The following is a 12,747-nucleotide window of genomic DNA, read 5'->3' on the forward strand; positions in this document are numbered from 1 at the left end:
AATTTCATTTCAGCCGGCGATTAATTAGCAACTCAAGTGGTAGTGGTAGTAGAATCCAATTTTTAAAAAAGGAGAGAGAGAAATTCAAGAAAGAAAAAGAAGCCTAAGAGCAACACTACCGCTTCTGTATTTATTGCCGGTTCAAATACTAGCGGTGGTACCGTTCCTGAACAGACAGCGGCGATGTATTATATAAATGATAATAAATCTAGATATGAATATAAATATAAATATATATTGATCTAAGGATGAATTTAGATAACGTTAGAAAATATGTATTATTTATGCCCGCTCAATTTAGGTTCAAACACTAAGACCTTATCAAAATATATACTCCCTCAGTTCCTTATATATAAGCGATTGGGTTGGACAAAATGAGGTTTAGAGCATCCCCAACAGCTTATCCATCTCATCTTTTATCCGAGAAACTTGAGCTCCAGCAGAACATCTATCTCATCATCTATTTTTGGATGTCATCCATATTAGGAGAGAGAAACTATATATTTAGATGTTCTCTCTCCAATTCTCCAAATAGATATAGAGAATGCCATATATAGATAATCTATTGGAGTACAAATGGATATGAAGGATAAAAGTGTTTTAGATGATCATCCAAATGAAGATATGTATGACCAAATTTAGATGAGCTGTTGGAATGCTTTTATAGCCTCAAGATTTAGATGTTAATAATTGTATATACATATATATATATATATATTAATCTATAGATAAATCTACGTAGCCTCAAAAAGTCATACATTCATAAAAGTAGCAGCGTTCACTGTTTATCAACAAACAATTCAATTCAGGTTTGAACATCCGCAAACATTAAGACCCAAACCGTCAAAATGACAAAATATATTGTCCCTCGGTTCTTTTTAATAAGAGATTCTAGGTTGTTTTGGAGAAAGTAAGAAATGTATACTTCCTCAGTTCTTTTTATATAAGAGATTCTTGATTGTTTCTGAGAAAGTAAGGTTACAAAGGGGAAAAAATACTGGTAGAGAGGCTAGGTGTAAAATAGACAGCACTGCGAATGAGATGTAATGAGAACACACAAGTAGCAGTGAAAAATCCATTACGCTATTGGACAATTTCAACACTAAAATATCATATAAAAGGATGGTTCAATTAGAGTAGATACATAAATTTCAAAATCGCCATATCTACGGCAATTAATTTCCTGTCGGAATCTATGGCTATATAATTATATTTAACACGTGTCAAAATCAAGTTGAGAATCTGCTGTTCCTGTACCATGAAAGCATATACTCTCACCATTTCAAAATAAGGTCATCTTTATCACTTTTTGTTTACCCCAAAACAAGTTTATTTTTTAGGGATAGTTGTATTGGAGTTTCTAAGTACGGGACAAATAATGCATCAGAAATAGACAAATTATATTAATATTTGATAAAATAAAAGATATTCTAGTAGTTTTTATTATTATTAATATATGCGAGATGGTTTAAAAGTAAAGCTATTTTAGATAGATATAGTAATAAAAGGTTAGAGCAAATACATTAAGATGATGTATATGGAATATAAGTTAGGTGGAGAGAGGAGAAAAAACGGATTTATAGTAAGCTCCCGTACATGTGTCAACGAGCTGTGTGTGTCAGAGAGGTCGATCAAGTATTAATATTTCTATATATGCTATATATGTATGACTGATTTATTGTATGAGTTAACTATTAAATTAGTTAGAGACGATATGATAATTTATAGAGAGAATTCTCTGTATGCCACTGAAATTATACCCAGTTTTTTCTATGCCATGCAAAAAATCGAACTTTCCTCTGTATCATTCACTTAATTTTTTTCTTTTTTACGTGTCATTGCCGTTAACTTTTCCATCCATCTCCGTTAACTTATTTTGCTTACGTTCTTATATGACACTACATGCCAAATGACCCGAAACATAACATTGAAAATTGATATTTTCGAATAAAATTTGAAATTAAGACAACAGAATTGAAAATTGATATTTCTGAATAAAATTTGAAAATTAATATTTTCAGATAAATTTGAAATTGCCCATAACATAGAATTGAAAATTTAAAAAATATCAATTTCCCTACTTTGAAGAGTACTAAAGAGCAATATTTGACCTCAGTCTCTAACTATCACAGCCTGGGTATCTTTTTTAAACCTTTTGAAAAATTTCAAAAACTAAAATGGTTTTAAATCTCTGGAAAAATTAAACGAGTAAACAAAGTGACAGAAAATCTCTGAAAAAATCTAAGTAGGGAAATTAATATTTTCCAAATTTTCGATTCTATGTTGCGGGTCATTTCAAATTTATCCAAAAATACCAATTTTCAAATTTTATTCGAAAATATCAATTTCCAAATTTTATTCAAAAATATCAATTTTCATTTCTACTGTCTAAATTTCAAATTTTATTTGAAAATACAAATTTTTAATTCTATGTTTTGGGTCATTTGGCATGTAGTGGCATAGAAGGAAGGTAAGCAAAATAAGTTAACGGAGTTTGGATGGAAAACTTAACCGCAGTGGCACGTAAGGAAGAACAAAAATAAGTGAATGGCCCAGAGGAAAGTTTGATTTTTTGTATGGTATAGAAGGAATAGAGTATTATAATTTTAGTGCCATACGGGGAATTCTCTCTAATTTGTACGGCCAGCCGTTATCTATATTATTGATCTTCTTATTAGTGGGTAATAATTGATGGACTATACAGTAATATCATGATTAATAATTGGATGGGGAGCAGTTGTCTTACTACTAGCACGCATTTGAGCCGTTATAAAAGCCTTTTAAAAAGACAACTTTCCATATATAAACTGTTTAATAGAGTATCAGAGACGTGCATGCATGCGGTCCCTGCATGCAGTGTTGAGATACCCTGCCTGCACATGCGGCATTATCAATGAGTAAGATTATCTCTACAGGCAGAATGCAGACTGGTGCATATATATACTGCCAAAAGGTATACTTAAAACTAATCATTGTCACTAGACAAGGCATGTGCTTGGAAACTTGTTTCATCTGAAAATTAAGGAGCACATCCTCCTGCACCTTCCTTCTTTTTTCCCTTATCTTTTTACACATAGGTGTTAGTCCTCATTCCAAAACGATAATCGTTATGTGATTTAAAATTTATGCTAAAAATCGTATCGATGTAGAGTATTACTTACCATTCTACTCTAAACCACCCTCCCACTCCTAAACATGAATCATTTAGTGGTGGATTTCTTCTAAGATCATGGTCTCTACCACATAACCTATAACAATACCCATTTTAGGACAAAGGAACTATTATCATAGGCACCCCTTTTAAACTTCTATAAGCATGTGAATTGTACAAAAATATTCTATATGGCTTGATTAGATTACATATTTTTCTAAAGCAAAATTTTAAACCCTGTAATAGTTAGTTCATTTATTTACCCTATATAATTATCTCAAAATCAGATAATATATCTCGTCTACTCAGACCAATGAAATGAAACTAGGCCGTACCAGACTTTCTTCTTTTGGGATGAAGCGCATGCATGCACAGTACACCGTGTGCGTGCAGCAGTTTGATTCTTTAATCCACTCCATCAGTGCTCGCGTCCATGTTTTGTTGTCCCGTTGTACTTGTCACTTTTCTACTGCTCCCTCTGTTAAAAAAATCGATTCTTCCGTTTCCGTATCATAGACCATTCGTCTCATTTGAAACAGTTAATAAAATACTATTTGAAACAAAAAATTAGAAAAAGTTAGTCACACATAAAATACTATTCATAATTTATCATCTAATAAAAACAAAAATATCAATCACAAAAAAATTTAAATAAAACGAAGAGTCAAAAATTATAGATAAAAAGTAAAAAATTGATTTATTTTAGGACGGAGGGAGTGCTTTAGTAGTGATTTTTTTAATAAACTTTTTGGCTTTTTTTTTCACACTGGGCTGCTGTGTACAGTGTCTGTGCTTGTCTCTGCAGTACTTCAGACGATCTGGGTTGGACATTGATCATGATGAAAGCGATGGCGGCATGGAGCCCAAATATTTGATGATTGCACCGTGGCACGATGGACGACATGCCAAAGATGCAACCAACCGTTGGGAGAGAGACAAGGAGTAAATTAATTCGTTTTTCATAGTCACGTTTTCTGCAATGTTAAACGGTGTATTTTTTTAAAAAAAATATAGGAAAATTACTTTATAAAATAATATTAAACTATCTTATATTTTTTATAATTAATAATTAATTAATTAATCATGTACTAATCTATTACTATGTTTTGTATCGGATAACTAACCATAAGAGCAAGTATAATAGCATGATATAAGCTTACGTTGAGGAGAGACTATTACTATGTTTTGTATCGGATAACTAACCATAAGAGCAAGTATAATAGCATGATATAAGCTTACGTTGAGGAGAGAGAGTAGGAGAGAGAAAAAATAAGCTGTAATCTTATAACCAGCTTGGACACAAGAACCAAAAAATTATATGAGAGACATGTGAGTCTTGCATTAATGATAAAAAATATTTATATGAGTCAGTAAAAAATGACTATAAATAATCTTATAGTTAGTTTATTGGCTATATTATTAGCTGGCTCTAAAACATCTGGCCAACTCAACTTATTAGAGCGATGGTCGTTCTAGCTGGGCAACCGCTGAGGAGTCAAATCCTCGGGGTTGGGAGCGCAGTGGTGTCTCGGTATATTGATAGTAGAGGCAAAGTAGAGCAAGTGGTTAGGAAGCGAGAAAACTGTATTTTTTAAAGAAAAGATGCCTTCCAAGTTCCTACCATCTCAATATATCGTTCAGGAGTAATATACAACGTTAGTTTTTATAAAGATATTATGCAGTATGCTCGTATTCACGAACTACTCCATATGGCTTCATTATAAAAATACTTGATTTCTGACTAAATCTTTAAGTGACTACTGCCTATATAACTTTCGACAGTTTCAGTGAAGATTTTACGAGAGTTTCGATAGACGAAAATGATTTAACATATAATTTATGATAAGATAGATAAGTTAAGTTTTGTAGGATAAAACTTGGTGTACAATTATCTAGTCCATGAATTTGACATATAATTTATGATGAGAGATACGTTAAGTTTTATGAGGGATAAAACTTGGTGTACACGATTATCTAGTCCATGAAACGATATTAAAACCTCTACAAAAAGTAATTCATTTCATCTCCTCATATTTAATCAATTTATAACTGCACTGATTTGAAACGATGACATGAAACAACACGTTGAAACCATGCACTGAGAATGGCCTTAACAAACTTTGAAATATAACTGCAATATGATTTTACTTAAAAACTTATACCCACTTTCCATCAGTAAATAAATTGCATCTAATAGAAACTATATCCATTCAGTGCTTTTATTTTGCTGCTGTCAAGCATTGGATCATCACCTTGATGGCCTCAATCCTACACAAAGGAAAGAAAAAAAAAGAATGAATTCAGACTAGATGGAAAGTTTCCTCAATTTATCCTCTAGAATCAGCTCCAAAGGAAATTTCCTTCAGATTTCTTGTGAGCAATTCGTATGAATGAAAGTATGCTAACAAATCCATTACCCTCGTCTCTTCGTCTTCTTATGTTTGTAGGCTAAAATTTAAATCTTTCAATCTTAAAAATTAAAGTTAACTTTTAGTTATTTTAGTAAAGTTTTCTTTCCATTCTTACGAATATATTGTTTCGCTTTTCTATAAAAAATGCCAAACAATCTTCCCAAAAAAAATTCAAATTCTTCATATTTCCTTTGATTTTCGTTCGTTTCAAAGAGACCTTAGCGGTGGGTATATTAATATCTAGGTATAAACATACACGTGTGTGACTGGGTGGTACATGACCCATCATCGCTCTGGAGTCTTTGGACGAAATGTTTAGCGGGAATTTTAATTTAATTTCAAACAGTGGAGTAATAAATACATACACGAAAGAAATGGGCTCTTTCACCTCCGCTTATTCCTCTCCTTCGTTCGCTTCTCCTCTCTCTCTCTCTCTCTCTCTCCTCAAGCGCTGCTCCGATCTGCAGAGCCGGACGCCGGAGCTGCGACCGCCATTCTCCCGCCCTCACGCGCGCGCGGCCTCCTCCTCCTCCGCATTCGCTCGCTCGCTCGCTCGGCCGGCCGGCCGGCGACCGGAGGTTCGGAGAGCGGCGGGGGTCCAGGTTCGAATTTGCATCGCAGCTTGTGTTTTTAAAAAGAGGGGGAATTTGTGGGGTTTTCAGCCGAGCCCCGCCTTTGGAGGGTGCGTTTCTGTCAAAAGATTTGTTCTTTTTTTTGTTTCAAAAAATCCTACGAAAAAATTCTTTTTTTTTGGTTACTTACAGTCGCTCTCTCTGTTCTTGCTGCTTGATTGATCTTCTGTTTGTGTGGGTTCATTCGCAAACGCACTATGTCTTTTTGTATTCCGGTCGATTTGAATTTTTAGGAGGGGTTGCAAAATGTGTGGTGATCACACTTGCTAACTGAAGGTGGTTTGCTTGGTTAGTGTGTAACTCTTTTCATGATTTCCAATTACATGGGATATAGTTGTTCTGGATTGTGAAGAACTGAAGATTCATTCTATTGGAGATTAGGGATAAATCACTATTTCAAAGAAGAGTTGTTTTTATGTTGTACTACAAGATAATAAAAACCTGTTTTTTTGTTAGTTAGATACAACTGAATTTACAACACAAAACTGAAAGGGACATCCCATTCACTGACAAACTAGTGCCATAGTCAAGAGAACAAACACACAAGCTTACCATGTTAATATTAAAAAAATGCACCTTTTAGTTCATCTTCATCATGTGAATGAAACATACAGACCAGTCTCTCTCTCTCTCTCTCATAGTATATACTTGATCTGCTTGTCACTCGCTTTCACCATGTGAAATAGCTATAGTTTCCCTTTTCTATGTAACTTCATTTTCTGCACGTTGAACATTAAAATCCGAAGCTAAATTTGTTAACATTACTTCACATTCCGTATTACTATAAATGCTCTTGTTTTATGTTTTGTACTTACCCGTTGTTTCATAGATTTGAGATTTGGCATTATTTATCATGAATATGTTGTAGGGAGAAAGACCACATCTGTTCTTGGACAGTGCATTCTTTGCTGGACATGTCATCATTCTAGTTCAGAGATGGGACCTATGGTTGAAGGGTGTGTTGGCCCAAGTGAACTTCACTTGAGGAAGGAGCTTACTGCTTTGCGGAAGGCACGATTCTTGCGAGATCCTGAGACTTGCTCCACGTGGAGGTCCCCTTTGGATTCTAGGCCATTGGAGGCAGCTTCAAGCATTGCACACAACGATGGAGTTGGAGATAGTATAGCACCAAAGCATACTGAATCACCTGCACCATCAAAAGGTGAAAAGAAGCAAAAAAGGGTTTATCTCTACAACTGGAGGCAGTATTCTAACAAGTCCAATGGAAGTGGAATGAAGTTAGATGAGGACACTAATCTGGAAAGTCCACACAATTCTAACGGTGTGAGATTGAAAGGCAATGCGTTTCAGGATTCTCCGGTCAACACCTACAATTTTCAGAGCTCAACATCATGTACTCCCATTAAAAGAGTAGCCAGAAGAAGCAGGGTTTTGTTGTCAAAGAAAGGAACAATAAGAGATCCAGCTGTTTTAAAGTTGCTTGATCTTCATGTCAACTCCGGTGAGCAAACTGAGGACACTGAGAACTGCAATTCAGAGAGCCAGGAACTGTTTCAGGAGGGAGGTTATCTTTCAGGCACAGCATCTCCACCGTTTGCTGCGTGTGGATGTGTGAGTGCTTCAAACACCTCCAGACTACTGAAAGTGAGTAGAAGGGAGGGATCTTCCTTTTCTTGCACCCCTATATCAACTAGATCCTATTACAAACATGGAAGAGCAAACTCAAGTACAATTGGTTCATGGGATGGAAGGACTGCTACTTCTTTTGATGGTGATGAGTCTAACCAATCAACATTGTGGAGAAGTCGGAGGTCCCGTGTGCCTCCTGGCTACTCATCAAAGAGGAATAAACATAAAGGATCTAAAAGAAGTTATTCTCCTTCACTCTCTGATATACTTAGAAGAAAAGGTAGCGGCCTATTATGCGGGAGTCAGACACTGCATAGGAAGAAGAGATCATTTGGTTCATTGAAGTGGGGCCATTCAAAAACATCTGCCCATGGAATGTCACTTTTAGATGATAGCTGTGATTTTGGTTCTTTGTCGTTTGATTCATCAAGTGATGAACTCTCAACCAATGTAGGGGAGATTGATTTGGAAGCTTTGAGCCGGTTGGATGGGAGAAGGTGGTCAAGCTGTAAAAGCCAGGACGGGGCAGCTGATCTGGCAATGGCAGACCGGAGAAGTTTGAGCCAGAAGTACAGACCAAAGATATTCACTGAAATTGTTGGCCAAAATATTGTAGCACAATCACTTAGTAATGCTATCACAAGGGAAAGGATAGCCCCAGCCTATCTTTTTCAAGGTCCTCGTGGGACAGGGAAAACATCCGTTGCAAGGATATTGTCAATGGGTCTTAGTTGCCTTGCTACTGAAGATAACAAACCCTGTGGAATTTGTAAGGAGTGCACAGACTTTCTCAGCGGAAATGGAACTAACTTAATTGAAGTTGATGCAAGCAACAGGAAGAGTATAAACAGAATCAAGAACTTGCTGGAAAATATACCTCCATCAGCAACTTCATCCCGGTATAAGTTGTTTGTTGTTGATGAATGCCACATGGTATCTTCCAAAATGTGGTCAGCATTTATGAAGTTTCTTGATGAACCGTTACCTCGTGTTGTCTTTGTATTCATAACAATAGATCCTGATAACCTGCCTCGTGCTGTAATATCACGTTGTCAAAAGTTCGTATTCTCAAAGATCAAAGATATTGACATCGTGTGTTGTTTGAGAAGAATATGTGTTAAGGAAAATCTTGATGTTGAGTTAGCAGCTCTAGATTTGATAGCTCTACATTCAGACGGTTCACTACGAGATGCAGAGACAATGTTAGATCAGTTGAGTTTGCTGGGAAAAAAGATAACTCCTTCACTTGTCAATGATCTAGTAGGTTGCTTGCTCTTACTTCTATTTGTGACTAAATATTACTTTGCATTACATCAAAATAGCAGTTGCCTAGCTTGTGGTTTCTCCAATTTATATGGCATTTTTTGTTGAAATTTTTTTCTTTATTTTACACTGATTTAGTAATACCTTATCTTTTAAAATAGTTCAGTACACTGTACACATATACACTTGATGCTATTACTTACTTTTTCAGAAAAAAATCTTAATATGTGAATTTTTGTCATATTTATACTCGTGGTCCTTGAATTATTTGAATGCTAGTTTGCTGTTTAGTTCTTTACTGGTATTAAAAATTCTTCATATTGGCACATTTATCTGTATCAATGGACAATTTGTTTTGTTCTCATATACCTTTATACTTTTGAAGATATACTTCCAAAACGTGCTGTAATGATATAAGACAAGATGTGAAACAGTCAATTTTTAGTGAATTGAAAGTAAGAGTGACAATACATGTAACAAGAAGCTGTTGCTTAGCTCTTCTATAGTTAATTCAAAGCTGAGCCTTTTACTTTTCTAATTTGTGTGAGATGTAACGAGTTAAGAATGCTATCAGTTTTGTAATCCAAAGTTTTCCAAATAATGGTACTAACTAGAATCGTGTTTTATAGGTTGGGGTTGTCTCAGAGGAGAAATTGCTTGATCTACTTGAGATAGCTATGTCGTCAGACACAGCTGAAACAGTCAAAAGATCCAGAGAGCTGATGGATTCTGGTATTGATCCAATGGCATTGATGTCTCAGTTAGCTGGGCTTATCATGGACATCATTGCTGGTACATATAAATTAGCTGATTCTACTGCCAATGATATGGCAGTTGGTGGTCGAAGTTGTGAGTACCGCAACCTTTTTTTGGATGTTCTTCTGTAATTTGCCATTTGCATAAATTTAACTTGAACAAAACGTGCACAACCATTTGGTACATACTACATAGCACATCTGGAGATGATAGTTCATCCAATTTGCAACTCTTTTAATCTATCTCTTAACCCCTTTATCTCGTGCCCTGTAGTAACTGATGGAGAGCTGGAAAGATTACAGCAAGCATTGAAGATTCTTTCTGATGCCGAAAAGCAGATAAGGCTTTCAAGTGAGCGTTCCACGTGGTTCACGGCAGCTCTATTACAACTCAGTTGTGGTCATAGTTCAGAAATGAACCCAGCAAGAAGCAGCACTACAGAGTGCCACAAATCAATGAATGATGCAGTGACTGAAGCAGGAAGAGAATCATTGTCTAGCAGGACCGCTTCACATTCTATATCAGCTTTTGGCGTTTCAAAGAAGCTACTTGACACCAAAACAACCAGTCTGCATTCAAGCCCTCAGGCCCTTGCCTCGCATTCATCTAGGTCAAGATTGAATGTCAACTTTGCTTATGGAGGAGAATGTATGTCTGTTGATAGAATTCTACAGGATTCTACTCAAAGGAGTACATATTCTGATCAAAAGGGCCTGATGAATGGAAACTCGGATAGTCTTACCCATATCTGGATGAGATGCATTGAAAACTGTCACTCCAAGACTTTGCAGCAGCTACTTTTCGACCATGGAAAACTAGTTTGTGTTAGGCAATGTGAAGGTAAACATATCCTGTACCATCTTATTTTCAGCACGGGGCATATTTATATGGGCCACCTACTGTTTTAAATGACAAAGTACATACTGCACCTGATCAATTTGTGATTTGGTGGAATTTCTCCTACTATATAATATTGCTTCAATATACTCCATCTTATATAATTTAGGAACTTCATCTTCAAATATGTGTGTTCTATTTGATATAATCATTGAGAATGTTTTGTTAATGAATTAGAATCATGTAACTTTAGCTACAGAATATCATGTTGACGACATGGAAAAGAAACAACAGTTACATAATTGACGAAATTATAAACTGTTGTTATTGAAGTAAAATTCGCTGTTCCTTTTTGCAGGCTATGTGCTTGCTTTTATAGCATTTGAGGAGTGCAGCATAAAATCTCGGGCTGAAAGATTTTTGAGCAGCATTACAAATTCAATCGAGACAGTGCTGAGGTGCACTGTGGAAGTCAGAATGGGTCTACTACCTGAATTGGTTGCTGCTGGGCTAGCATTAGAGATGGGGCCTAAAGTAAGACGAACCGAGTCTGATATCTTGAGTTGCTCATCAAATGGTGACCAACTGAAGGCTACTTTGAACACTTCAAATAGAAATTTTGATTATTCCAAAGAAGCAAAGAAAGAATTAGAAGTTCCTACAAATATGTCAAAGATACCAATGGTCGATGAGCAAAGGTTGGAGAGTGCTTGGCTCCAGGCTGCTGAAAAACACACGCCTGGCATGATAAGTCAAGCAAGACCTGATAGACATCAGGTTCTGCCACAACTTGTGAGCCCATATGAAAGGAGATCCTCAATGGCCCTGGTTGTGCCCTCGTGCCAAGCAGATGAAGATCTTGCTCATGAGATAAAGGCTCTGAAGATCGTTGACCGTTACGGTGTCCAGAAAGATCAGAATGGACGAACTGACAACAGAAATTTCATGTCACCGAGCAAGCTGCAAACCGATGATTATTGCATGGAAAATTGTGACAAAGAGAGCATGTAAGTAAAACATGTTTGTATCCAGACCTTTTTCCTTTTAACTTTTAGGGCACGAAATTAGTAGACACTAACTTTCAAATGGATAGCACTGCATGCTAGCGATAAAATAGATTAGCATGGCAGTAATGATTCTTTCTTTCTGATCACAGTAAGTAGCAGAAAGTTGCTTGATCTTGAACTCTGAAATGCGGCTTGCAGCTGTTGACTTAACTGATCAATTATAAAACATGTTAGAATCCACACGTTATTGATACTGATGCTTAATTAGGAACGGTTCTTGGATCTTTGTCTCGAACATTAGTTGATTAACAACTGACAAGTTTTATTTGAGCATGCTGATTCTTGTTACTGCTTGATAGTGTCCTTAGCCATTCTTACCATCCTCGAATTTACAGTTGCTCAGAACCTGGACGACCTGGTTGCCCTGGCCTTTTCCACTGTTGGCGAACTCAAAGATCAAAGAGGATAAAGGTAAACAAAATGCCCCATCATGTTTATATATTATTCTCGACAATTGGCACCAGACAACTGTCTGACCCTGTTATGTGCAGGTGAAGAGACAGATGCATGTGAAATCTTCTTGATCTGATAGAGCAGACATGTTTGGTGATCTAGCGAGCCCTGGAATAGAAGGCACATTTCAAATATTCGTTCTGCAGGAAATGCCACATATAGCTTAGAATTAAAATTAATATGACACAACATCACCATCTTTCTCCCATGATTCATTTTCTAGCATGATCACATCGCTCTGAATCTCTGATGGCCTAATATTTCTGGCTTTCTTGAGACAGGAGTTGAGACAGTTTAGACTATTTGTCAAGCATGTTACCATCAAGTGTTGTCGTTCTTGACAGTGTATTTCATAAGTTGCTCTAGCAAGTTTATGGTGAGTTCTCAAAATGGAATTTGTCCTTGTACAGATATTTGATCTCATTGTTTTTGCATGAAAGACTTGATCCTATGAGGATTATCTCATGACTAGAACTGATCAGTATAGAGTGGCTTTATTAAGTGTTTTTTTGGTTGTGTCAGCTGCATCTTCTCTGAACTTTCTTATATAAGATTGATTATTCACTTCAGACAATTCTCAGGTGATT

The 12,747-nt window shown here is 36.2% G+C and overlaps 1 protein-coding gene across 1 annotated transcript; it reads left to right on the forward strand.

The window, feature by feature from the left end:
- The first annotated feature begins 6,368 nt into the window (after positions 1-6,368).
- LOC102705769 (protein STICHEL-like) lies at positions 6,369-12,625 on the forward strand. Its single transcript, XM_006663842.3, has 7 exons — positions 6,369-6,482; positions 7,063-9,044; positions 9,677-9,896; positions 10,077-10,643; positions 10,999-11,647; positions 12,043-12,118; positions 12,199-12,625. The coding sequence occupies exons 2-7, from the start codon at positions 7,131-7,133 to the stop codon at positions 12,229-12,231; spliced, it is 3,459 nt and encodes a 1,152-aa protein (XP_006663905.1). The 5' UTR covers positions 6,369-6,482; positions 7,063-7,130; the 3' UTR covers positions 12,232-12,625.
- Positions 12,626-12,747: the final 122 nt, after the last annotated feature.

The sequence above is a fragment of the Oryza brachyantha genome, chromosome 12 (assembly GCF_000231095.2).
Source record: "Oryza brachyantha chromosome 12, ObraRS2, whole genome shotgun sequence".
Taxonomy (NCBI): Eukaryota; Viridiplantae; Streptophyta; class Magnoliopsida; order Poales; family Poaceae; genus Oryza; species Oryza brachyantha.